This window comes from Zalophus californianus, chromosome 1, assembly GCF_009762305.2.
Source record: "Zalophus californianus isolate mZalCal1 chromosome 1, mZalCal1.pri.v2, whole genome shotgun sequence".
NCBI classification, from domain to species: Eukaryota; Metazoa; Chordata; class Mammalia; order Carnivora; family Otariidae; genus Zalophus; species Zalophus californianus.
The window spans coordinates 4,881,812-4,907,858 of NC_045595.1; the positions used below are offsets into that span (position 1 = coordinate 4,881,812).

Sequence of the window (26,047 nt, forward strand, 5' to 3'; positions counted from 1 at the left end):
GGAAAAGAGAAAAGTAAGAACAGTCCCGGGCGGGGTAGGGTTGGGGAGGATGGGGTGAAGAAGGGCCCGGGGGATTTGGAAAATGGGTGGGGGTCTTTTAAGGCGTCGGTCCAAAGGCGGCTGGTGGCAACTTTCCTTTAAGAGGGGGCGGGGCGTCCGTTGTGCCCCGCCTCCTGGGGGGGTCCCGCCTTTAGGGCGCTGTTCTGGGCTTCCGCGCTGATGGAGGCGTGGCCGGGCCTGCGGGGGCGTGGCCGAGCCTGGAGTGGGCGGGGCCTGGCGGGCGGGGCCGGGCGCACCGCTCCAAGCCGAGTTTCCCGGCGGCGGGCGGCGGGGACCGGGCGCGGCGGCGGCGGCGGCGGCGGCGGCTTCGGCGGGAGCAGCATGGATTGGGGCACCGAGCTGTGGGTGAGTCCGATAGGCCCGGCTCCAAGTTCCTCCCTTTCTGGAGTCCAGATCCCCTCCCCCTTTGCTTCTGCAAGACCTTAGCGGGGGCTCGGCGTTTTCCCCCTTCGGAGACCCCTGGAGTCCCCGCTTTTCGCCTTCTTTCGGAGTTTCCCAGGGCGTTTCAGGACGCCCAGGGCGAAGGGCGACCTTGCAGGAGCGGATTAGGGAAACTGAGCGCGGGGTTCAGAGTGAGGAGGGCAGAAGTCCCGGGACCAGGCCGGGGCGGCCGGGCGAGGTCACCTATTTTGAGCACCCTGGCTGGGCGGGCGGCTTATCTTACGGCCCCTGGGTCCCTGCCCGCCGCCCGCCTGTCCGGTTCGGGCGGGGGAGGGGCCCCTCTGGCCACTTTCAACCCCACGTGGGACCTAGAAGTTCTGACCGCCCTTTCGGCGCCTCCAATCAACACCTAGGGGCTTGGGACGCTCTGGGGGGGAGGGGGCTGCGAGGCTGCCTCGCAGCCCCCTCCCCCATCCCGCCCCAGGCACTGGGAGGGGCCGGCCCTAGGCAGCCTCTGACCTCTGCTCTGGAAGCCCCAGAAATTTCCCCGTATCCTAGTCGGGACCTCTGACCCCTCCTTTTTATGGGGGCGGTGGCATCCCTGGGTTTCTGGGTGCAGAGGGGTAACTAGAGTCCTTCCCCCGCAACTCTGGAATTTCTTTCGGAGGTGCAGTGGCGTTAGTGGGGGAAACTGAGTCACATTTTGGGGGGACCCCGGGAAGCATGGCGACCCGGGGAACATGGTGCTTGTCTCCTGGACATTCTGGGGCCCCCCAAACTGCGGCTAACCCTGCCCCTTTGGTCCTGACTCACGCCGGGCCGGCCGGATTTTCCGGAATCTTGGGAGGGGGGATTAGGGGAGCCGGGGCAGGGGGGAGTGGCTCTGCCCCATTCCACACCCCTCTTGGCGGTCTGGAGACGGGGACCCTGTGGTCCGCCTGGGGCCCCGCCCCTGTTCCCTGGCCCTTCCCGGGAAGGGGAGGGGGTTCCCGCCGGTTTCCTGCCTCCCCCCGCGCCGCCCGGGGCGGGGCCGGGAAGCCACACCTTCTGCTAGCTCTGAGCCTTGAGGCTTCTCCTGCGCCTGGTCCTCCGGCCCGTGGGGTCCCACACGGGCCCCAACGTCGTGATCTCGAATCCTCCACCCGCTTCCAGGATCAGTTTGAGGTGCTCGAGCGGCACACGCAGTGGGGGCTGGACCTGTTGGACAAATATGTGAAGTTCGTGAAAGAGCGGACCGAGGTGGAGCAGGCTTATGCAAAGCAGCTGAGGTGAGACCCTAGGATGGATCCGCCTGGGGCTTGGGGAAGCTGTTGGAGGGCTGGGGGCTCAGCCTTTCTGCCTCTCTCCGTTAGGAGCCTGGTGAAAAAATACCTGCCCAAGAGACCTGCCAAAGATGACCCGGAATCCAAGTAAGGATGGAGAGGGATTGCCAGGCTAGATTTGGGGGGCCAGGGGTGTTGGTCTCACTTCCTCTGCCTCAGCTAGACTACCTAAGCAAGTCCCTCACCTCTTGCTTCAGTTCCCACCTAGAGGGATGAGCATGGATGCAGGATCCCCATCATCTGTGCTGGAATCCTATATCCGCTATTTTCCAGCCCCACGACTTTGGGCAATTGATGAGTTTTCCATTTGCCTCTCCTAATAAGTGAGGGAGGCTCCAGCAGTTACTAAACAAGTGACTCTGGGTAATTGACTTACGTTTTATGCCTGTTTTCCTCACCTGTGAAACGGGATGATGATGATGATGACGATGACCTTGTACGGCTCATTTGAAGATTAACTGAGATAGTGTGTTGAAGCAGTGTCTAGCCCGTAGTAAGTGTCACAGGAGGATTGCGCTTCATTCCAGGCCCCCAGTTCCAGAATCCAAAAAGCTCTAGAAATCAAAAGATTGTTTTGGTAGTTTGGCAGTGGTTTCTGACCTGACCTGACTTAATTTCATCATGTCCTTGGTTTTTATCCCACTTAGTGTGAATATTAATACCTCTCACTGCAAAAATACTTAACGGTGTTTGATTACAGGATGCTGCCCCTGACCCCACTGGGGTGATGCATAAAAGATGGTATAAGCATTATGTCCCCTTTCTAGACCTGAAAAATTCTGAGTTCTGAAATGCATCCCCCTGAAGGGTTTGGGGTAAGGGATGTGGACCAGAATTTATGGTTGCTTCCAGGGGGAATGTGTTGGGGCTTTCCCTTTCCCATCTGGAGGTGGGTCCTGGGGCTCCTGGGGGGTGGGGGGATGGGTACCTGACCCTGGCTCGCCCCTGCCCATCTTGCCCCAGGTTCAGCCAGCAGCAGTCCTTCGTGCAGATTCTCCAGGAGGTGAATGACTTTGCGGGCCAGCGAGAGCTGGTGGCCGAGAACCTCGGCGTCCGCGTGTGTCTCGAGCTGGCCAAATACTCACAGGAGATGAAACAGGAGAGAAAGATGGTGAGTGATCCCCGCTCTGGGTCTGCCCGGGGACTGCTGCCTCAACCCAGGGGAGCCTAACCATTTCTGTTGGAACAGCACTTTCAGGAAGGCCGCCGGGCTCAGCAGCAGCTGGAAAGTAGCTTCAAACAGCTGGAGAATGTGAGTCTGTGGGTGAGGAGGAGGGTGGCTCTGACCCTGAGGAGCAGGCTGATTGATGGTCGCTGTTTCATGCAGCTGCCTGTGTTGTCTGGCCTGGAGCCCCTCGCATGGGTTTCCAGCGTGCCCGTTGCACCCCCCCACCCCATTTGCTGGGTGACGTCCCCCCCAGTCTCTGAAACCTTGCTTTCTCACCTTCTACCTCCTCCTGGCTCTGTCCCCGATAGAGTAAGCGTAAGTTTGAGCGGGACTGCCGGGAGGCTGAAAAGGCAGCCCAGACCGCTGAGCGACTCGATCAGGATATCAATGCCACCAAGGCTGACGTGGAGAAGGTACCTGTGGGGTCTGGGATGGGCTTGGCGGTCCGGTGGGGATGGAGCCGGAACCTGGCAGTGACCCCTGCCTTGATATTCCTCAGGCCAAGCAACAAGCCCACCTTCGCAGTCACATGGCAGAAGAAAGCAAAAATGAGTATGCAGCCCAACTGCAGCGTTTCAACCGAGACCAGTCCCACTTCTATTTTTCTCAGATGCCCCAGATATTTGATGTGAGTGTTCCAAGTCCCTGGTGCCCCCTCCTGCAAGACCCACAAAGTTAACCGACTCTTACACATTTTGTCAAAACCTTAGCGGCAATGTCCCGATCTCTGAATCGAAAGGACATTGGAAACAACGGTGAGCTCTGTCTTTACTCGAACTGTGTTTTTCTGTCAGGGATGTCTTTCTTTCCTTCGGAAACTCCTATTCATCCTTCTAAGCCCCGGCTCTCACAACCCCTCTGAAAGGGCCCGAATTTCCCCTCCTCTGCTCTAGCCTCTTCACTCCACTCCACCCTGGGACAGGCAGTATCTGTGCTGGGTGTGGTGTCTGTTCAAAGCCCTGGCTTCATTGCCACCTCCTTTGAGAAGCCTTTCCTGACTCCCCAGGCAAGGCGGGAGCTTCCTCAGACTCCCCTCTCAAATCTCCCCTATCCCATGCCTCTCCACTGGCCACCCTGGGCTGGAAGTCTCTGTTCAATGCTGTGTTTTCCCCACCAGACTGGGCTCAGGGCTGGGGCCAGTGTGGAGCCCCATCATGTTTGCGGCCTGAATCACTGCTCCTGGTCCCCATTAGCGCCCCTGTCCTGTCTCTGCAGAAGCTGCAGGACATGGATGAGCGGCGGGCCACCCACCTGGGAGCCGGTTATGGGCTCCTGTCGGAGGCCGAGCTACAGGTGGTGCCCATCATCGCGAAATGTCTGGAGGGCATGAAGGTGGCTGCAGATGCCGTAGATGCCAAGAACGTGCGTGTGGGGTCCTGGGCGAGTGGGCTGACAGGTGGGCAGTTGGACGACCCCAGGCCCTAGTCTTGTCCCTGACTGCTCCCCGCCCACCACCCCCCGCCCCTCCTCGCAGGATTCCCAGGTCCTAATCGAGCTGCACAAGTCAGGCTTTGCCCGCCCTGGTGACGTGGAATTCGAAGACTTCAGCCAGCCCATGAACCGCGTGCCCTCAGACAGCAGCCTGGGCACCCCCTCCGATGGACGGCCTGAGCTCCGAGGCTCAGGCCGTAGCCGTGCCAAGCGCTGGCCCTTCGGCAAGAAGAACAAGGTGGGGGCCGGGGCCCTTGGGAGGGGGAGTGTGAGTGGGGAAAGGGGGGCCCCCACTGAGTCAGGCCCAGCCGCCGGGACGCTGAGTCCTGGGCAGGAATTTTCCTCTTGGCTGTTGGCCCGGGCTGGAGGGAAGGGAGGCGGCCCGGCTATTGGCCTGGGAGTCCCCCAAGGCTGAGGGGGGTGCAGGGAGGGGGCCTGTGGCGTCTGTCTGCTGCTTCTCGGGATGCTGGGAGAAGACCTGCTTCTGGGATTCAGGGCTGGATGAGGGCTTAAGATACTCGCCCTAAGGACTCCCCTGGAGTCCGTCCTGCCAGTGGGTCCTTGGGCCCCCGACCCTCAGGCTGTTTTTTCTTGGGACTTTTGGTTTATTGTCAAGCACATAGCTGGACACCCCTGTTTTATACCTTAGACACCGCCCCCAGGTTTATATCTCATGACCCCTGTTACGTAGTTTTGATCCCTCTTGACATATAATTTGTTACCTCTCCTCACTTTGTACACGGGACTCCCGCAGCTTCAACCCCACCTGTGACCCCTTTGATACTTCGTGCCTTTACCTTTCTCTCTGCTTGCCTCTGGTCTCTGTGGCCATATACCTGTCTGAGATCTTGACTCCCCGAATGCATCTCCCTGTACCTTCTAGACTGTGAGCCCAGAAAGCTGGGTGGACAGAACCCTGGGCCTCCCTGCCCCCCCTCCCCTCCCCCCAGGCCCCATGCTAGGTACTGGATATAGAATTCAAGGGAGAGGTGACATACGGGGGTAGGGAGGGGTCTGGCCTTCTGGCTCACAGTCTAATGCCCTCCCCACCACCTCCCAGATTTTTGTGTTGCTCTTTGCATGCATTTTCTGTGTGTGATTGTGCATCTTGAGTTGTGGTTTTCTTACCGTTTTTTTTTCTTTTCTTTTCTCCATTTTGTTTTTTCTTTTTTCTTTATTGCGTCCGTCCGTCCGTCGGTCCATCCTCCTTCTCTACATCCTCCCACCCCTCCTGACCCACCCCCTCCCCTGCCCCGCCGGTAGCCACGCCCCCCACCCCTCTCCTCCCTGGGGGGCCCCCTGCCCTCTCCATTGCCTAACGGACCCCCATCCCCCCGCTCCGGCCTCGACCCCTTGGCCATACTGAGTGAGATCAGTAAGTCAGTCAAACCGCGGCTAGCATCCTTCCGCAGCCTTCGAGGCAGCCGTGGGGTAAGTGAGGCCTCCGGGGGAGGAGGGGGCGGCCCCAGCCTGCCCAGCGGCTGGGTGGCGGGACCCTGGGCTCGCTTCCTGCCGCCGGCTGGGCCCCCTCCTCCGGTTTCTGGACCCGGACCTGCTTTGCTCTGTGCATGGCCTTGCCCCCCAAGAACCTTGGGTGGGGAGGAAGGTGGACTTGGTATGTCTTTGCAGTGTCAGAGCCTGGAAGCTGAGAATCCCTGATCCCAAACTCAGTCTTCTTCCCACCTTGCAGACAGTGGTGACGGAGGATTTCAGCCACTTGCCTCCAGAGCAGCAGAGAAAACGACTTCAGCAGCAGCTGGAAGAACGGAATCGTGAGCTACAGAAGGAGGTCGACCAGAGGTAAGATTAGGGGCAGGCAGGCAAGGAACAAAAATAAAAGGATAAATGAACTATACTGAAATGGTACTCTGAGCTCTCCCGAACAAGCCCCAGGCACCGGTGGTTTTACAGGTGATTCCTACCATACTTAGAAGGAAACAGTTACTTCCCCTCTTACACAAGTTTTTGCAGCAAACAGAAAAAGTGAAAGCTGCCAGCTCATTTAGGAGGCTTGGTGGAATCAATTCCGACATCTCTTAGTGAGAATTCAAGACATTCAAATTCTGAGCTCATTTTACTTCACTTAGGATCTTGGATGCAGATTCCCAGCCAGACGAATCCAGTGATGTATTTTAAAAATAATGTTCCATGTGATGGGGATTGTTGCTCAACAGTGTGGCTGTACTTGATATGATAGCCTGGAACTGTACACCTAGATACGGTTCAAGTGGGAACTTTCGTGTTAATGTGTATTTTACCATAATAAAAACATAACTTTTTTAAAGACAAGTCATGATCGATTGGGTGTTATCCCAGTAATGCAAAGATGGTTCAATATAAAAACATCTATTAGTCTCATTTACTACCATAATTGGCTAAAAGAAAAAAAAAACTCACCCATGGTTATCTGCTTAATAACTCAAACACTTAAAATATTAACAATAAAAAATCTGCCAGATTGAAAAAAAGAAAATCTGTACTCACTTCTTCCAAGCAACAAGAGCCTCTTCCCACTCCTTAAATAATAGGAATGACGTTTGCCACTTGGGGATGGGCAGCCCAGTTCTCTCTTGTCATTTGCATAGAACCTCTTGTACAAAACTTTTATTGTACAAAGCTTTTATTGGTGTAAAGTTCCATTCAGAACTACCTGAGTCTTTATTTTTATTTATTTATTTATTTTAAAGATTTTGTTTATCTGAAAGAGAGAGAGAGAGAGCACAACGTGTGGAGGGGCAGAGGGGGAGGGAGAAGCAGGCTCCCTGCTGAGCCCCTGACATGGGACTCGATCCCAGGACTCCGGGATCATGACCTGAGCCGAAGGCAGATGCTTAATTGACTGAACCACCCAGGCGCCCCGAGTCTTTATGATGTAGGGGTGAAGGGAGCATGCTTTGGAGTCAGGACAGGTTGGCGTTGAATTTTCGCTATCCCCCCTCTCTGCTTGTTTCCCCGTGGCCTGGATGTGGTATTAGGACTGGAAAGAAGTTGAACCCAGGTTTGACATATTCCAAGGTCTATGCTTGTTACTATTACTGCCTATATACACAGTCTTGGAGGAGATAGGGACCAGGGACTAACGATAATAACACCGAGCATTTAGAGTGCTTACTGTGTGCTATACACTATTTCAAATCCTTTACATAGATTCACTGGCGTTCCCAAGTTCTCCTGTGACCGTGAGCCAGGGCAGAATCCTGACTGTCTTGTGTAGGGCTATATTTTGATGGCTGGAACAGTGACTGGTATGCAGTAGGTAGTCAACGTGTATCTGAATAAATAAAGGCACCATTCTAATCTTTGCAGCCACTTAATGAGATATATGCATCGTTATCCCCACTTGCCAGATTTGCGTACTGAGAGGTCCGGTAACTTGACCCACACTCACAGACAAGGAAATGCCCAGACTGGGATTCGAACCCAGGCAGTGAAGCACCAGCATTTGTGATTTAACCACTGCCTTATCTTGCTATTGGCTCCTTGAAGCCAAGCACATTTTTTTTCCTTTTTTTTGCTTGTGAAGCCATATGGGACTGTTCTTTCTGATCTGTCTGTCTGTGTCAATCCTAGAGAAGCCCTGAAGAAAATGAAGGATGTGTATGAGAAGACACCCCAGATGGGGGACCCTGCCAGCTTGGAGCCCCGGATCACGGAAACCCTGAACAACATTGAACGGCTGAAATTGGAAGTGCACAAGTATGAGGTCAGGGAAGACCCTGGGGAGGGGTGGGGGCCAGCGGGCCTAGCTGAGTCACTTCCTTGGCGGGGTGGGGGGGGCAGGGACAGGGAGGTGTTCGGTGGGGGTGGTGCCCCAGCTGTTTCTCATCACAGCCTTGGGTGTGCATGGGTGATCTCAGGAAACCTCCAGGCCCAGGACGGGCTGACCCCGGAGCCCTGCCCTGGAATTGACTGTGACTCCCTCCTCTCAGGCTTGGCTGGCGGAAGCCGAGAGCCGGGTCCTGAGCAACCGGGGGGACAGCCTGGGCCGCCACACCCGGCCTCCAGAGCCCCCAGCCAGCGCCCCACCAGACAGCAGCACCAACAGCAGACCGCAGGATGACAAGGAGAGGTGAGTGTGGAGGCCAGAGTGGGTCTGGCCCCAGGACCTGGGAGGCTTGTCCTGACCTGCTTTGCTCTCTCCAACCAGCTCTGAAGAGCCCCTCTCCGAGGAGGGTCAGGATGCCCCCATCTACACGGAGTTTGATGAGGATTTTGAGGAGCCGGCATCCCCCATAGGTCACTGTGTGGCCATATACCACTTTGAAGGTGAGGACAGCTTGTGTGTCCCATCAGCTGCTTAGGGGGTGGGCGGTGTTTTTGGCTAGATTTGTGTTTACCTGCACCTGAAGCAGATCTGAGCCTACTGCCCCTCCCACGACAGGGTCCAGCGAGGGCACCATCTCCATGGCCGAGGGTGAAGACCTCAGTCTCATGGAGGAGGACAAAGGCGATGGCTGGACCCGGGTCAGGCGGAAACAGGGAGGTGAGGGCTATGTGCCCACCTCCTACCTCCGTGTCACGCTCAGCTGAACCCTGCCACAGGCGGGAAGAAGGGGGCTGTTGGCTGCTGCTTCTGGGCCACGGGGGGCCCCAGGACCTACGCACTTTATTTCTGCCCCCGTGGCTTCAGCTGAGACCTGTGTAACCTGCTGCCCCCCGCCCCCCAACCCACTCCTCATCCCAGACGGACTCGCTGTGCCTTCTACCATTGATGTACATACTCGTGTTTCAAATCTTTTCTTCCTGCCGCTGGGCTAGGGCCATTTTGTTTTATATAAAAAAATTCTATAAAGCTTTTGGAGTCTGTGCTTTATTGGTAGATTTACATACTGGGGCTGGATATGCAAATGCCAGCCTCCTTCCTGGCCACGGAGAGAATGAAGAAGGGGAGGTAAACTCGGGCACACCTTGGACAAAACTTCCGTGGAGTTGGGTGCTTGTCTGTGACTTCAGTATGGGAAGAAAAGCACCAAACATCCTTTGTGTTTACCACAGCTTTACTGAGAAAAGGTAGTGTTTAGCACCTGCTGTGTACCAGGCATTCTCCACCCATGATATCTGAACACAGCTTTAATCCCCCATGAAAACCCCTAGAAAGTACACGGCCTCCCTTTTACGTGGAAGGCAAGCACAGAGAGGTTGAGCCATTTGCTAGAAGTCACACAGCTCTTAAAAAAGCATTTGAACTCTGGCTTCTGAGTAAGAGATCTGCAAGTTCTCTTGCCATTAAAAGCCTCATGTTGCCCATTTGTCAGATAGGTGTGTGGGGGTGGGAGGTGGGATAGGGCCTCCAGACACCTGGATTTTCTAACGTGAGGGAGGAGGCTGTCCCTCACCCTAGGATCCACGTACACTTCTAGGGATACAGTATGAGTTTTTGCAAATCTGTGAGGCAGAATGTGGGTTCCCACTGCGATTGGCTATGTGAACAGCTTGGGGCAACTTCCTTGGTGTCTGCCGGGGTTCCCCAAAGCCTGGGTGTCCCAGGAAGAAGGGGTTCTGTGCTTTCAAACATCCGGCTCAAGGCGCTGCGAAAGGACACTGAGGACGCGCTGGAACTTCTCGAGACGTGTGGCTTGCGGCGCCCCCACGCCTCGGCTTCCCCAGAGGAGCCTCTGCACGAAGCCTGTGGTCAGGGCCTCCCTCAGCTGCGGGTTTGGCCGGAATCCTAGGGGCGGGGCCAGGAGGGCTGGGGGCGGGGTCCAGGCCCCTGCCTCGCCCCACCCTGCACCTGCCTTCTCCCCTCAGAACTTTGTCCCAGCAGAGACTGTGGAGGGACTCTGCCCAGAAGCTCTGCACAACTGGGCGGGGTTCACGGGGAGGGGGCGCTCTGAGTCTCCGCAGGACTGGGGGTGGGGCGGCCAAGGAGCTCGGCGGAAGCATACTGTGCCAGGCTGCATGCGGGCAGTCTGTTCCAGTGCGTGATGCTGGGGGGGGGGAAGGGGCTGTGCCTGGGGATGAAGCCACTTGAGGGGCAAGATTTGGAGTCTGGGCCGCCCAGTGCGACACATTTTGGGGGAGATTGAGCCATGTTGGAGAGAGAGGAGTGCTTAGGTCACCAGCGAAAGCGGAATAAGCCAGGTTGGGGATTCTGGAGGCCGGGCTGTCCCTGGACGGGAGGAAGGTTTGGCTCTGAACGCAGCGGGGGCGCTGTTTTACCAGGTTGAAGAACTGACTCATCTTGGAGAGAGCTAGGCCTTGTTGGAGGGGACCGAGATCCTCTGGGGGCAGGGCCGGTTCAGGTGGGAGCGGGGGTGGGGGGCGTGCGGGCAGGGAGTGGGAATCTGTGGACGTGGCTCTGGGGCCGGGGGCCAACCCTTTTGGGGTGGAGAGCACTATTCCCTGTCAACACTGTTGGCAGCGACTCGGACTTGGGGTGAGAACTCCCCGGGGGCCAGGCCGTCCCAGTTTGGGTGGGACTCTGGGAGGCGTGGCGGGAGGCTCTGGTCCCTGGCCTGGTGGGTTTTTGGGTACCCGGTTAGAGCATGCGGGGTGCTCGGGAAGTCGGGACCGTCTGGCAGCAGGGAGCAGAGGGGAGCACTCACCTCGTAGGCGCCGGGCGGCTGCCTCACGGAACTTGGGCGCGTCCCGGGCCATCTGACGCGCCCGGTGCAGGGTGCGCAGCAGCCGCTCGCAGCTCTCGTCCAGCGGCCCCGGGAGCTCCTCGCCCTCCAGCAGGCGCACAGCGGGGACCACGTGCGGCAGCGCCACCTCGCCCGGCTCGCAGGGTCCTGTGCGGGGAAGGGCCCTGAGTTAGGCTTGGGGCTGAAGATGGGGCCTAGGGTGAAGAGGTTGGGAGACTCGGTCGAGGCCGACCCTAGGGGTGGAAGCCCAGAAACATTGGTTCCAGCTTAGCACAGAGCAGGACTGGGTCCGGGGCGAGGCCTAGGGCGGGGGCGGAGCCCAGGACAGAAACAGAGGCGGGGCCCAGGGTTTGGGCGCTCCCGGACCGAGCCGGACGCAAAGGGCGGGGCCTAGAGCGAAGAGGGTGGAGTCTATGGTGAAGGGACTTGACGTGCTGGGCCTAGGGCTGGATTCGGATTCTGGTTGGAGCGGGTGTCGAGCGCCAGGCGATGCCACTCACCGGCGCCCTCATCCAGTGCCCGCATCAGCGGCTTCAGCTCCTGCTCGAAGGCCAGCGCAGCCTCGGTGTGGCTCCTTCTGAGTTGGCGCCACGTGCGTTCCAGCCGGGACACCTGGGGGAGGAGTCTTGAACATGGGGCCTCTTCCCTCTTTCCCATCAGCAGCACTCAGGCTTTCTCCATATTTCTGCTCCCCACGCACCTGTGGCATGAGCAGGGCGCCCATGACCGCGGCCAGTCCAGGCAGGTCCCCGGCCGCCCCTGGCCGCAGCGCCAATGCCAGTTCCACCAGGCCCCTTAGGGTGGCCGCGCGCTCCTCCAGCGGCCCCGCGCAGCCCAGCACGGCCAGCGCCCCCGCCAGCGCCAGCGCCTCGTGTCTGTGGAGGTGGAGAGCAAGGGTCTGAAGGCAGTGGGAGGTTTGTAACTCTGAGGTGAGGGGCGTGGTGGGGGAGTAGCTTTGCCCATCTCACCTCCCCCCTGGGCGGTCCTTGAATGGGGGGAGGCTTGAAGACCCTGGGGATTCCAGGTGGCTGGCTCACCTCTCCAGAAGTTCCAACCTCAAGCGATGCCCATGGGGAAGTGTGAGCAGCTCCAGGCCAGAGGCGACCCCCATGGCACCCCGCTGAGCCTTGGTCACTCCTAGGAGGCCTGTAGCCTGGGCAGGGGGGTTAGTGGGGACGTCAACCGAGCAGAATGAGTATATGGGTGTGAGGTGCTGTTGGGCCTTGGCCCGGCTTCAGCCCCTGTCTGGGGAGGAGTGACCAGGTAGGTGACCCACCTGGCAGTCTACCAATAATAGGTGCAGGGCCGTGCTCCCAGGATGGTGCTCCAGGAATAGGTCACGGAGAGTACTCAGGACTTTGGGTTCCAGGGGCCGATTCTGGGGGCCCAGGAGGCAGAAGGGGTTGTTAGGGGGCCAGAAAGAGACCTCGGCCTTTGGTCTTGCAAAACTTCTGTTCTCTTCCTCCTCTTCTTTGTTGGCTTCCCACCATGGTGGGGCCTCTGTCTCTGGGCTGCCGTGGCCTGGGGGGGTTCCCTGGGCACTGGGCACTCGGGGCACCAGCTCACAGTACGTTGGGGGGCGTCCAGACGCATCATGCAGCAACAGTGAGGGTGTTCGAGGTGGTTTGGTGGGTGCCTTGGCATGAAGCTGCCCATCGGAGGCCCTGAGGCTGTCAATAACACACCCCAGAGAAGCTGGGGTCTTCAGCAACATGGGGTCACTACCCATCCGAGGGAGGGCACATATGGGCACAGCGGAGTCTCCTAGGGATCAAACAAGAGGGAGTGAAGGGAGTACACAGAGAAGAAAGCCAGATGGGGTGGGGGGCTTCATGGGCTACCAACCTTCTGGTTCATCAAGTCAATAACTGGGTATCTTGGTGTGGCTTTGAACTTAAAACTTCACCAATATAAATGCTACACACTTATCAGTGGTCTGAAAATGAACTTTTTTTTTGACACTTACATATGAATTCTGAATGCTACAGTTTAAATTTGAATTCTTTGTTTTTGCCCCTCTGATTGAAGATGGTAAGCACTGATGTACAAAACTAAAATAGAAAAAAAGTTATTCAAAATTCGAAAAACTACAAAAGCATCAAAGAAACTGCATTTATCAAACTTTCAAATGATGTCTTTTGTTAAGTGTGTGGCATTTTTACTTCTGAGGTTATTAGAACTTAAAGCTGCACCCAGACTTTTGGGAGACACTGTATTTACTGAACATATAAATAGACCCTCTTATAGAGACTTAAAACCTTCCCATGGTTCTAGCTCACTCTGAGTAAAGGCCAAAGTCCTCACAGTAGCCAAAAAAGCTCCCCAAATCTGAGCTCCAGATGGTTCAGCCCCACTCACATCCTTTGGTTGAATGAACAGTTCAAGGTCTTGTTTTGGCCCCAGGACTGCACTGGCCATTCCTTCTGCCTGGGCCACTCTCACCCTCCAGATATTCACGTCATTTCCTCCTTCACCTCTTTCAAATCTTTCTCCATGCAGCCTGTCCTGACTACTACTTAAAATTGTAATACTCCTACCCCCTATTCCCAATCTCCCTCTGTTCTACTTTTAAATTTTACCCCAAAGCAGCCTCATTTTTTGTTGTCAATGTCCATCTTCCTCCAGTAGGACACTGGCACCACTTGGGCAGAGGTCTTTGTCTTTCTACTGAGTGTTACATCTCAGCACTTAGTACAGTGGCTGGCCGTGAGGACTTGTGATGAATGGTGGGAGGGGAGGCAGGGCCGATGGGGCACACAGGGCACAAGGAAAATCCTCCTTTAGGTAGGATGGCCAGGGTCAGCTACTTTGAGGAACTCAAGTTAAACGAGATGGAGTCAGTCAGGAAAAGATCAGGGGAATGGGCTTTTCCATGGCCAGAACAGCAAGTGCCAAGACCCTGAGGCAGGAACAAGACCGGCTGGAGGGAGGAGGGGGTGTGGCAGGAGTTATGAGAGAGGTTAGCGGTGGTCAGACACACAGAGCTTCTGGGAATAATCCTAAACTCCCCCATTTTTAAGCCCCTACAAAGTGCCTGTGGATTTCCTAATCACCATGACAATTTTGAAAGTCTTGTCCCCAGTTTCCAAGAGGTTAAGTCACCTGCGCCATATCAGTCAGGCAGTGGGTGGCAGAGTAATCTCAGAGCCACGCGCTGTCTTGGTGGACCCTTACCTGGTCCAGGATGGTCTTCTCTTGACCGCCCCATGTGATCCAAACCTGCAGGCTGACTGTCACTCCGCTTCCTAGCCCTGGGGGACAGAGATGAGGGAGATGTGTAGTCCCACCCTGAGCAGGGCAGCCCCCACCGATGCCCAGAAAACCCCCTATCTAGTCACTCAGCACCAGTGGACCCCAACCAAGGTGATCTACCCCCACGGGAACACCTGACAGAGTCAGGAGACATCTTTTGCTTGTGACAACTAGGGGGTAGGGTGGAGAGGATTAGACAGGCACCCAGTAGATAGAGACCAGGGATGCTGCTCAACATCCTACGATGCACAGCACAGCCCCCCGACAATTAATCCAGACCCAAATCAGCAGCGGTTAGTGCACAGGTGGAGAAACTCCGGGGGTATCAGGTGTCACTGGAGAGGTAGAGATCCTGTGATTACCTGGGCAACTCTATCCGAGCTGGGCTCCCTAGGAGGGTGTCCTCACTAAAGCTGCGTCGAATGGGTCCTTGCCGTATCACAGGCCTGGAGGCCACGGCCCCTGTGGCCTGGGACAGTGGACGCTGCCCAGTCACATAGCTGCGAACCAGGGAGGGCAGGCTTGGGAAACGTTCATCCTCCAGCTGAAAGAGAGCTGTGGGCCGGCCTGGCCGGGGACGCAAGGCCACACGGAGCACCTCGAAGTGTAGTGCTGAGCCCTGCCAGCGGCAGGAGATCACTGGGTGGCCCCCCTGGGACCTGGAGGCTCGAACCAAGAAGTCCCCATCTTGCTGCAGGAGGGCCTCAGCCTTCTGGGGGTGGAGGACAGGGGGTAGAGGGTTTAGCCATGAGCCCAGATCAGCAATTCATGGTGATTCCCCACCCCCATCCCTCTACCCAAGAAAAGCCACCCCAGACACTGGGTGGTTTTGCCCCAAACCATTTCCTGTTTTCTCATGGGCACACCTCTGGAGTACATTTCCCAGGCTCCCTTGCAGTTAGTCATCATCTGACACAATCTGGCCAATAGGATGAGGGCAGAAGAGTTGCCGGGAATGTCCCGACCTGGCTCAAAAAACCCTCCTGCACAATCCTACAGGTTCTGTCCCCTGTCTGTCAGGGGATGTCCCCAAAGCCCTGGTGGAAGGCAGAGCCACAAGACAGAAAGAGCTCGGGTCCTGACTGACTTCTGGAGCTCCACGTTCCCCACTCCTCAACCAGCTCGTACTGTAACATGAACAAGCCCATAAAGATCTGTTGTGTTTAGCCAGGGACACCATCTTGGGGGTGCTGCTAGCTGACACTGACTAATGGAACTTCCAACCTGAGTAAATGCACGAGGCTTGGTAAACAAACATGGCTTCAAAAAGTGCCCTTCGCTGGATCCTTCCAAACTGATTATGGCCTGGAAATCCTCCTTTATAAAAATGTTCAAGCAGTCCTATGCCAGCCATGGTGGCTGGTGTTGAAACAGGGGCTGGGGGCCGCAACACCAGAGGGAGGCAAAGTGGAGTTGCTGATGGGAGCTGGGGACTGAACAATACATATGGTGGACACATGTAGCCTTTTCTACATGCCAAGCACTGCTGTGGGTATAAAACATAGGAACTCATTTAATCCTTTACCGAGGTTAAGTGGTAGATACCATCATCCTCATTTTACAGATGGGGAGACTGGGGCCCAGATAGGTCAAATACCTTGCCCAAGGTCACACAGAATGGAAGTTGTAGGACTGCGATTTTAACCACTAAGCAATGACGACTCTCATGGTTTGATTGGATGCCCAGGGTCCCAGGACTCCTGAGGGTGACAAATGAGCTGGAGATGAGGGTGAGGAGATTTGGGTTAAGAGGGAGTGCTCAACACCAACAGAGCACTCCCTGTGTGCCAGGGCCTGTTCTAGACCCTGGAGACACAGTGATGAATGAGCCCAAGGCTCTGCCCCATGCTGTCTGGTGGGCAAGACACACAACAAATGCACATGAATGAAGAAGATAGATAATGTCTAAGAGTAATCACTGAAGGTGATAAAAGAGGGAGATGGGGCCCTGGTGGCCACAGGTGCCTGGGACCCAGATGGAGAGACAAGCAAAGCGAAGGAGTAGGGTTGGGGAGCATGCCATGATACCAACCAAGCTTCAAGACAGTCCCCAGACCCTCAGTCACCCCTTCCAATAGACCTTGACCATAAGTCCCTCAACCAGGACCCCAGCAGTCCTCAGAAGTCCCCAGGAGGTCAAGGGCGGGAGAGGCTCCCTATCAGATGGTGCTGAGGCCCTGCAGGAAGCAGAGATACCTGACGGGACAGGGGGCCGTGGTACCAGGGCTGGCTGGCAAAGTCCTCTCCATCCTGTTGCACCTGCATGGAGCTCTTGGGGGCAGAAGGTGCAGGGGCTGAACTCTGTACTTTCAACAGTCCTCAGTCTTCCACATCTGTAAAATGGGAATAATTATTCCTGCATCCTAAGCTTCCTAAGTGGCTGGGTCAGCTCTTCCTTCCATGTTCCTCTTAGTTTTAGAGACAGCAGCCTGCATCCTATCAAACTTAAAATGCAACTCTCTCTCTCTCTCAACATATTCTAACACGTAAACATATTCTAAACATATAACATATAAACATATTCTAAATTAAACAAGTCACTTATAGTCAAAAATATATGTACACTAGATTTTGTTTATATATATATATATGCTAGATTCATATATACACCTCATATAAAATTGGGCTATGATTTTTTTTAAAGATTTTATTTATTTATTTGAGAGAGAGAGAATGAGAGACAGAGAGCACGAGAGGGAAGAGGGTCAGAGGGAGAAGCAGACTCTCCGCCGAGCGGGGAGCCCGATGTGGGACTCGATCCCGGGACTCCAGGATCACGACCTGAGCCGAAGGCAGTCACTTAACCAACTGAGCCACCCAGGCGCCCCAAAATTGGGCTATGATTAACTTTAATTTAGAATTGGCTGTGATCTCATGGAAACACTTGTGCCTTCACTGAGATGCTTGCAAAGGGAGAAGACCTATGCATTGCTTTCAAATGGAATGCAATTTTTGTGCAGATGACATGATGCTACTTTTTAGAGAAATTTCATTAACTAATTCACTCAAACTAATATTTATGGGGTGCCCACCATGAGCCAGGTGCTAAGGGGCACTAGAGGCCCAGCAGTGAACAAAACAGGGGCATCCCTGCCCTTGAGGAGCTGCTGTTCTAGTGGGGGAGACAGCAATTAAGAAAATAAATAAACAGATGAAGGAATAGATAGATCAGAAAGAGATAAGTGGAAAAATAAAGCTAGGGATGGGATATGAAGACTCAAGTGGTGGAGGTAAGATTTTCCATAGGGGAAGGTCTCAATCAGTAACAACTGTGAGGATTTTGAGGGAGTGAGCCCGGTGGGTGAAAGAACATTCCAGGCCAGAGCAAATTTATTTTACTAATCTCTAGCTTCTAAGCAGTGTATGTGCACACTCAAGAATTCTTAAGTTGTAAGGAAATCTAACCCATACATGGCTTTCCAATGTAACACCATTTTTTTTTCTTTTTAGATTTTTTTCATTCACTTGACAGAGAGAGACACAGCGAGAGAGGGAACACAAGCAGGGGGAGTGGGAGAGGGAGAAGCAGGCTCCCTGCTGAGCAGGGAGCCCGATGTGGGGCTCGATCCCAGGACCCTGGGATCATGACCTGAGCCGAAGGCAGACGCTTAACGACTGCGCCACCCAGGCGCCAACACCATTTTTAAAAAAAATTTTTTTATTATTATTATATTTTTAAGTAATCTCTGTGCCCAACGTGGAGCTCGAACTCAGGACCCCGAGATCAAGAGTCACATGCTCTACCAACTGAGCCAGCCAGGTGTCCCTTCAATGCAATACCATTTTTAAGGACATTAAAAAGTCACATTTTGTAGAAATGTCAATTTGGCATTTGCAGATTTTTAGATTTTGGAGTCGATACACTTTGTTATTATTATGGCCAAATTTAGGTCTCTGACATTTTGGGACTCCCTTGATACTGTGCAGGCCTCAGGCCCTGTGTGTCTCAAGTGTCTGGTGGAGAAAACCTGCCCTGGATGGGAGGGAAGCAGGAGGTCTGCTTCTCACTTCTCTACCTCTAAGGTGTTCTGGGCCTGGCCGGGTGTGCAGGGAAATAGCACCAGGATTCTCTCACCCTGAGTCAGCAGGGCCCTGAGGGCCAGAAACAGGCAAGAAGTTCCCAGGCCCGCCCCAGGTAGCTGTAGGGGCGGGGAGCTGGGCAGGGACCTGGCTCCAGGTGCTACATACCTGAACACCAGGTGTGTCTCCTGTGGATGCCTGTGTACTTCCTGTTTGTCATCTGGGCCAGGCCAGCCTCTCTCTTGAGTCCCCCAACGTCAGCTTCCCCTCGTCCCTCTTTAGTGGGCACGCAGGTGGGTCACTGACAAGGCTCTGGTTAGTTTGGTGGAGGGGAGTTTGGATGAGGGGGGAGCTCAGAGTGGGCACAGGTTAGACGGAGGCCAACTAAATCATCTTCCTGCCCTTAATCCTTTGGAATAATTTCTGGATATTTGGGCAGGGGAGAGAGGAAGGGAGCAGAATCAGGAAGAGGGTGGGGGTAGGGGCAAACATGGAGAAAAGAAGGGGGTTATTCATGCCCTGCAGACCACACCTATGTGCACACATGTGCAGGGGGGCAGCCGCCTACACATGGACACATGGACACAGTTAGACACGGGTACTCAAACTTGACATTGAGCAAACACTGATTGGTTGAGACTTACTATGTTCCGGGACCTGTTCTAGACCCTGGAAACACGATGATGAGTGAGATCAAGGCTCTGCCCTTTGCTGTCTCGTGGGCAAGACACGAAATAAACAGCACACAAGGAATGAAGACGATAATGTCTACGAGTAATCACTGACGATGATAAAACAGGAATGTGTGATAAAAAAGACTGGAGGAGGCAGCTACTGTAAATAACATATAGTCAGGAAGGTCTCTCCCACCAGGTGACATTGGAGCTGAGCCCTCAATAAAAGGAAGGAGACAGTTACGCAAAGGTTCCGAGAAAGAGCAGTTCCAGATGCGGGGGTGAGAGGGTGGACAGCAAGTGCAAAGGCCTGGGGTTAACAGAGCTTACTCTCTACATTTTACAGCATCAAGGAAGTCATTGTAGCCGAAATGCACTGAGCAAGGAGCTAAGGGGAGAGCAGCGAGGTCGGCAGGGGTGAGACCATTCTGGTGGACCCCAAATTCTCATCTTAGCGGGATGCAATGGGGGTTACGGAAGGGTTTTAAATGAGGGAGGGGCACGATCTGGTTTGTGGTTTAAAAAAATAAAAATAAAAAATAAAAAGATTGCTCAGGCAAAGTGGAAGCAGGGAGGCTTTTCATGTTGCACAGGAAGCACGCTTAGAGGTGCACTCCCAGGTACGGCCAGGTACATGGACACGCGCGACGCACAGCGACCCAATCAGGCACTCGGCGACCCTTCTCCGAACGCCGCTGCTCCTGGCCCGACACCCAGATTCTCCCTGCAAGACGGTGGCCCCATCTGGAAAAGAGAGGACTCCCCACCCCAATAACCCCCGATCCTGGATGTGCCTGGGTCCCCTCACTCACCTGGACCGGGACCCGCGGAGCTGGTGAGAAGCTGGGGCCGGGCCGAAGCCGGAGGCTCTGCGGCTCCCGGCCCCTCCCTCCCCGCCCCAGCGGACCCCACCTTCTCCAGCCGCGCCCGGTGCGTTACCGAGCCAGATCACCTGGCCCCGCCCCCGAGGACTCCGCCTCGGAAGGTGGCCTCCTAGGCTCTCACCCGCCCTCTCGTCCCGGCTCCACCCCCTTAGAGCCGTTCTCGGCGCTAACCACGCCCCCTTTGGAGAACCTCCCCCCTCCCATAAACCACGCCCCTTGGGAACTCCCTCTGTCCCTTCCAGGGGGCCCCCCGGCCTAGAACGTCGCCCCGCCCCCATCGGATGGCAACGCCCACACGCTCCTCGCCCCTCTTAGTCCCGCCCGTTAGAGCTTGGCTCCTCGGTTCCCCGCTGGCTGGTCCTAAGTACCCCTAACCCCTTGGGATCGTGGGGAGGGTGTTTCTCTCCTCTATCCCCCAGGGCTCCTCGCGGGCACAGGGCGGCCCCTTACGGGCTCTCTTGCAGCGCGGGTGTGGCGGCTGCTGTGACGTAGAGGTGCGCTTCCTCCAGACCGTCCCGTTGGGTTTCCGGGAAGGGAACTCCAGTGGATGTCGGGTTTTGTGGAGACAGATGCGGGAAAACACGACAGCCTCTCCCCTGTAACAGCACGAGGGAGATGAGCTAGACTCTGGGGGATTATGGCCGGGGGAAACATTCAGGTGGTTTCCTTGGTGGGAGGTGGGAGGTGGGCTTCCATCGTGATGCTTGGAGCAAGCATGGAAAGGTTTGAGCACTTACTGTGTGCCAGGACTGTCCCGCTTCCTTGACCTGCTTCAACGCATTTAATTTTTACATCGACCCCTCAGTGAAGTAGCTACTATTTCCATCACCCCCATTTTCCAGATGCAGAAACGGAGGCACCGGGCAGCTAAGCCATTTGCCCAAATTGACCCGGCTTGTGAGTGGCGGAGGTGGGATTCATACCTGGAGCCCTGGAGCGCCATTCTGCCTTCCTCGCTTTCATCTGTGCAGCCCCACAATCTCTGATCCCTACCAGAATTCTAAACGGTGAAGATTGCTGTCACCCATTTTACAGATGAGGAAATGAGCGCCCGGGATGGTTGGGGATGAAAAGTTTCGGTGCCTGTGGGATCGCAAAGCTGGTGATTTCCAGGCTCGGCTTTCCCCCCGCGAATGTGGAAGAGGCTCGAGGCTCAGGAAATGCTGAGGGGAGTGTCTTTTCCTTGACCTCCTCCCACCTAGTTTTGGTGCGGTCGGGGGTTGGGGGGTGGGGTGGGGGTGGTGTCTGTCCACTGAAGGAGTCTAGCGCCCCCTAGTGATTAAAGGATTAAAAAAGAAAAATCCAAGGGGCGTGCCTCGTGAGATAGAAGGGAGTCTATTCAGCCTAGTGGGGTGGAGGTGGGGAGAGAGAGACCTTGCATACAAAATGATTTCAGGTAATGATAAGGTCTACGAAGACAGTAAATGTTTGCTAAACGAATGGATTAATGAACGACACCATCGAAGTCTATAAGGAAAGAGATGGTGGTGGCCAGGGCCATGGCAATAAATGAATGAATTTGGGGATGTTAGAGGTAGAGACAAAAAAAGCTTCCAACCATTTATTTATTCATTCAACAAATACTTACGGAGCATGTATTTATGCCAGGTGCTGGGAACATATGAGACAGAGATTTCTAAATAGACAATAAAGAAATAAATATAATAAAATGTCAGGTTTGTTGGATGGTGATCAGGGCTTAATGTAGGGAAGTGGAAAAGAAAGTCTGTGATTTGAAATGGAGAGGTTTGGGAAGATTTCATGAACAGGTCACATTGAGCAAAGAACTGTTGGAGGTAAGGGAGCAGCTAGCCATGAAGTTGCTTGTCGGAGGCAGAGGAGTGGCATGTGCAAAGGCCCTGTGGCAGGATTTTGGGGTAAGATTCTAGGGTGTCCTGGGTGAGGAGGCCTGTGTGGCTGGAGCAGAATGCGTGAGGGAAAGTGGTGAGTGGAAGAGGTGAGGGCAGGGAGGCCATGTCATGTAGGGCCTTGTTGGCTGCAGGGCAGTGGGCTGTAAGAAGAGGAGGGACATCATGACTTGCCCAGATGCTCACAGGTGTTCTCCTCCGTGGGGAGGACAGACTGTGGGGGCGGGGGTGAGCCTGGGCACCAGGGTAGAGGAGAATACGCTCATTCAAGCTAGGACGTTGGGTGCCCACGTGGGGTGGAGGCAGGGCAGAGAGGGTTCAGAAGAGAGCAGATCTTGAGTCTGTTGCTGAGAGGGTTGGATACGGAGGAAGGCAGCAGGCCTCAGTAACTCCGCCAGCAGCCCCCCACCCCCAGTGCCCGGGCCTGTGTTGAGCTGGTGGGGGGAAGAGATGCCAGGGCCTGAATAGAAGGGGATGGGCTGCAGGTGCTCCCGCCTCCCCCCCCCCCACGGCTCCGCCTCCTCCACCCCCTCTCAGGGCGACAGTTACAGGCAAAGAAGAGGAAGTGGTAGCTAGCTAGCTTAGGCAGGCAGGCAGGCGGTGGAGGCCGCAAGGGCGCGCGGGCTGACCCGGCAAGGCAGCGGCCATGGAGCTGTGGCGCCAGTGTACCCACTGGCTGATCCAGTGCCGGGTGCTGCCCCCCAGCCACCGCGTGACCTGGGACGGGGCCCAGGTGTGCGAGCTGGCACAGGCCCTCCGGGATGGCGTCCTTCTGTGTCAGCTGCTCAACAACCTGCTGCCCCATGCCATCAACCTGCGTGAGGTCAACCTGCGCCCCCAGATGTCCCAGGTGAGCCTGCCACTGGCTGGAGTGCCAAGGGTTGGAGGTGGGGGCCACCCCTGGCTGGCACCAGGAGACTTAATACACTGAAACTCTGGGCCTGTGATATAGAAGAGAATATGCTCCGGACTCTGGGACTGGCACAAGGGAAGGGGGGAGGGATGGAGGGGGCAGTAAACTCTGAGATCCGGGCGTGTCTCACCCAAGGGTAACAGGAATGGGTTAATAGGCTCTGGGTTAGTGCACATCTAGGCTAAGAACTGACAAACTTGGGGTTAAAGCTTCCAAGCCCCTGGCTGACTCCACTGAGGCTCAAACCCCCAGATGGGACTGTATGGGGGTCTTGAGGGTTACCTGGGAACTCCCAGGCGGCCAACAGGTTGCCTGAGGTTTTCACCTCCTTTGACACCACCCCCCCCACCTTCTGCCTATGGGGGAGGGGCCTCCATCAACTTCTTCCCCCACATGTGTCTCCTCCTCCCAGGCCCTGGGCCCCTTCCTTCCCCTCACATCTTCTTCCCCTTCGCTTCCTGCCTGGGCTTGGGGCGCGTGGGGCGGGTGGGGGGCTGTGGGCCCCCGGGCTCTGGTCTTCCTAGCTCTACCCATCCCAGGGAGACATTGAGAAAAGCCTTGGTCTTGAGCCCAAGAGTAGGTCCTGGGGTTTTGGAGCCTAGAAATAACTGCTCTTTCTCTGTAGGGATTACTGCAAAGACCCAGGTTCCGGGGGGGAGGTGGATTGTACCGAGCAGGGCCCTGCTAGACTCAGGAAATATATTCAAATCCCTGTTTGAATGCGGTTGGGGTGGAGGAGGTGACGTGACTGGATCCCCTCTCTGTAGCCCCTTCTCTGGGTCCCTGTGGTCTCCTGGGTGCTGGGTGGAAGCTGTGTATGCTGGGGGTCTGGGGGCTCTGGGTGCCTCACCTGCCTTGGGAGTCTGAGAGGACACTCACCTCTGGCTCTCAGGCTCCACTCTGCAATGAAAGCTTTGTGTCAGGGAGCTGTGGATTGGTGGGGGGCCTTTTCTCTGGTCCAAGATCCGCCACGTGCGGATGCAGAGGGGGGAAGTAACTGCTCAGGGAGGGGGCCCATGGGGGTTCCTGGGGGGGGGCATTCCCTGGGGACACAGCCTTGGGGTTGGGGAGGTGGGTGGCCCACCCTCCTTAGTCCAGGCCGGGCTTACTGAAAGGATGAGGGAACTCCAGAGGCCCAGCCCCTCTGGCCACAGGCCATCCCAGATTTGCATACATTTGCTAACCTCCTGGCTTTTAGCAGATGGGGAAGTAGCCATGGGACCTGTCAGGCCCCGGACCCACAGGCGGCCAAGGTCTCCAGTGAGGCTTTAATGGCAGCTGATGGGGAACTGGATAAACTTGAGGATGAACTTCCACCCCTGCCTACATCTTGTGTACTGCTGGTTGTCTAACGAAGGGCACGGGGGCATGGCCTTAATATCTGGGAAGGCAGCTGTGGGGGCTGCAGGGAGGCAGCCTTCTTCTTTGCGCCAGGTGGTGCCAGGCCTGGCCCTCCGGGTGCTCCCAGACTGAGGAGATGGACACCCCCAGCCCTGTGCGGTCGTGACTGGGACAGAGGGAGAAACCTCAGGGCTGGGAGCCCTGAAGCAAAGGCGAGACATGGGCTGGCGACGTCAGGCTTTATGCAAGAGGGGACATTTTTGTGCTATGTTTTGAAGAGTGAGCATGAGCTTTCTCATTGCTCTGGCTTCCTATGCCCAGCTGTGTCAGGCCCCAGGCTGCACAGGGCTGTTCCCCCATCCTCTCATATGGAGCTCTGAGCCTTCCTGTCTCTGCTCATCTTGTCTCCCCTCAAAGCTCAGCCCTGTGCCCTGTTCACAGTGGAGATGTGTGCGCCAAGCGAAAAGGTGGTTCCACTGGGGTGGAGGGAGGTGACGCAAGGACAGAACAGCTTCTCTGGGTTTGCAGGGCCCCGTCTGTCCATTGACTTAAGCTGGGGCCACGGACCGCCCTTGGGGTGCGGAAGGGCAGAGGGAGAAAAGGGGAGAATGATCCCGACGGGAGCGCCGTAGATGAAGGTGTGGCAGCCGGGAATTTGGATGCTTCTCAGTTCCTCTGCTTTTTCTCAGTTGTTTCCCGGGAAGAGGGCGGAAAGAGCGCCTGCGCTCAACGGCAATTGGGGCGTATGTCAGGCCTCTTCTCGGTGCTGGGATGGCGGGAAGGAGACCCACACGGAGCCCTGTCACTGAGGAGCCCGTCTTCCAGTGGGCAAGACCGACAGTGAGCAAATAAGGAAACGTTCACCTTGTGGGCAGGCGGTATGTGCTCTGGAGAAATCAAAGCAGGAAAGGGAGCTCCTGAGTGTGGGGCTTGCACCCTTGAATAGGTGGTCCTGGAGGCCTCACTGATAAGGTGACATGTGGGCAGGGACATATGGGGAAATGAGGCGATGAGCCTTGTGAATCCGGGGACACAGTGCTCCTGGCAGGGGTACTGCCAGTGCAAAGGCCCTGAGGCAAGAGCTTGTGGGTGGCCTCAGAGTCTGCTGGGAATGGCTCAGGGCTGAAGTCAGACCAGAGTGTCTACAAGCCGATGGTCCCTCTGAGATCTGAGGCCGAGGGAGGATCATATCACAGGTGGTACCCTGACCACCAGACATCCTAACTCACCTCCTCTCTCTGGGAGTCCACATTCTGGGTTGCAGAGATGAAACTTGAAGGCCAAGGGAGTGGAGAGGAAGGGACGAATGTGGCAGTCATTGTGGGAAAGACCCACCAGGGCGTGGGAGCTGATTAGACCTGGTGGAGAGGCAGGCTCTGGGGCCCGGATGATGTCGAGATTCCCATCCTGTGAATGCCCGGGCCACTGACAGAGGCAGGGGAGAGGGAGGGAGAGTTAGAAGAGGGGCCAGCTGGAGGGCAGAGGCTCTGAGGGGCCAGACCTGGGTTCAAATCCTGATGCCACCACCTCCTGGCTTACCCTCTCCAAGCCTCAGTTTCCCCATCTGTGAGATGTGGATAAAAATGGGACCTTTATTTCGAGGACTGTTGTGCTATTTCAGTACTGCTTAGCATGGGGTCTGACACCTAATAAACCCTCACTAAAAAGTCTCCTTAGGAAGGATATGGGGTAGCAAGAGGGTCACGCAGCACGCAGGAGTCTAGGTTGGGGTAGTATTTCTCAGCTGAGGTGATTTTGCCCCCCCCCCCCAGGGGCATTTGGCAATGTCTGGACCCGTTTTTGGTTTCATCACGTCTGAGAGATGCTACTGAAATCTAGTGGATGGACGTCAAGGATCCTGCTCAATATCCTACACTGCTTCACACAGCAGAAAATTCTCTGCCCCAAACGTCAATAACGCTGAGGTTGAGAGACCCTGTGATCAGGGACAGAGAGCTGCAAGAGTCTTTAAAATATTTATTTGGGTGAATAATACATTCATATGGTTCAAATATTAAAACACATAAAAAGGAGGGGGGCGCCTGGGTGGCTCAGTCAGTTAAGCATCTGCTTTCAGCTTAGGTCATGATCTCCGGGTCCTGGAGAGTCAGCTTCTCCCTCTCCCTCTGCCTCTGCCCCTAACCCTGGC

At 55.7% G+C, this 26,047-nt stretch overlaps 3 protein-coding genes across 12 annotated transcripts in view; 2 read left to right on the forward strand and 1 right to left on the reverse strand.

Annotated features, from left to right (window-relative positions):
- Positions 1-257: 257 nt before the first annotated feature.
- On the forward strand, positions 258-9,174 carry TRIP10 (thyroid hormone receptor interactor 10). Of its 3 annotated transcripts, XM_027586258.2 has the most exons (15): positions 258-405; positions 1,594-1,709; positions 1,794-1,850; positions 2,727-2,874; positions 2,953-3,015; positions 3,240-3,344; positions 3,431-3,559; positions 4,147-4,293; positions 4,406-4,600; positions 5,626-5,793; positions 6,053-6,162; positions 7,933-8,065; positions 8,292-8,431; positions 8,510-8,628; positions 8,744-9,174. In XM_027586258.2, exons 1-15 carry the CDS (start codon positions 382-384, stop codon positions 8,890-8,892), a joined length of 1,803 nt encoding a protein of 600 aa, XP_027442059.1. In that variant the 5' UTR covers positions 258-381; the 3' UTR covers positions 8,893-9,174. The 3 variants fall into 3 exon arrangements, with proteins under 3 accessions (XP_027442059.1, XP_027442060.1, XP_027442061.1); XM_027586259.2 differs by lacking the exon at positions 5,626-5,793; XM_027586260.2 differs by lacking the exon at positions 5,626-5,793 and having other exon boundaries at positions 8,715-9,007.
- On the reverse strand, positions 9,167-20,903 carry SH2D3A (SH2 domain containing 3A). Of its 5 annotated transcripts, none has more exons than XM_027586262.2 (12): positions 20,700-20,903; positions 19,705-20,372; positions 18,387-18,641; positions 16,395-16,531; positions 14,561-14,910; positions 14,121-14,197; positions 12,223-12,710; positions 11,984-12,099; positions 11,647-11,821; positions 11,447-11,558; positions 10,908-11,093; positions 9,167-10,030 (listed from the first exon to the last, which is right to left on the reverse strand). In XM_027586262.2, exons 4-12 carry the CDS (start codon positions 16,461-16,463, stop codon positions 9,870-9,872), a joined length of 1,734 nt encoding a protein of 577 aa, XP_027442063.1. In that variant the 5' UTR covers positions 16,464-16,531; positions 18,387-18,641; positions 19,705-20,372; positions 20,700-20,903; the 3' UTR covers positions 9,167-9,869. The 5 variants fall into 5 exon arrangements, with proteins under 5 accessions (XP_027442063.1, XP_027442065.1, XP_027442066.1 ...); XM_027586264.2 differs by lacking the exon at positions 18,387-18,641 and adding an exon at positions 18,863-18,887; XM_027586265.2 differs by lacking the exon at positions 18,387-18,641 and having other exon boundaries at positions 9,167-9,977.
- Positions 20,904-22,252: 1,349 nt separating this feature from the next.
- Positions 22,253-26,047, forward strand: part of VAV1 (vav guanine nucleotide exchange factor 1) — a 49,587-nt gene continuing 45,792 nt past the window's right edge. For 2 of the 4 annotated variants that reach the window (XM_027585291.2, XM_027585292.1), the window contains exon 1: positions 22,253-22,494. In XM_027585291.2, the coding sequence (XP_027441092.1) occupies positions 22,291-22,494 (204 nt within the window). In that variant the 5' untranslated portion in view covers positions 22,253-22,290. The remainder of the gene's footprint in view (positions 22,495-26,047) is intronic. The other 2 variants (XM_027585293.2, XM_027585294.2) reach the window with 1 other exon arrangement.

Coding starts and splice junctions, on each gene's coding strand:
- TRIP10 (XM_027586258.2), top strand. CDS start 382: ATGGATTGGGGCACCGAGCTGTGG. Junction 406..1,593: donor ATTGGGGCACCGAGCTGTGG/GTGAGTCCGATA, acceptor ACCCGCTTCCAG/GATCAGTTTGAGGTGCTCGA. Junction 5,794..6,052: donor GCCTTCGAGGCAGCCGTGGG/GTAAGTGAGGCC, acceptor CCCACCTTGCAG/ACAGTGGTGACGGAGGATTT.
- SH2D3A (XM_027586261.2), bottom strand. CDS start 16,463: ATGCAGGTGCAACAGGATGGAGAGGACTTTGCCAGCCAGCCCTGGTAC. Junction 14,911..16,394: donor ACGGCCCCCTGTCCCGTCAG/GTATCTCTGCTT, acceptor CTCCACCCCCAG/AAGGCTGAGGCCCTCCTGCA. Junction 10,031..10,907: donor AGCCGCCCGGCGCCTACGAG/GTGAGTGCTCCC, acceptor CCCCGCCCCTAG/GATTCCGGCCAAACCCGCAG.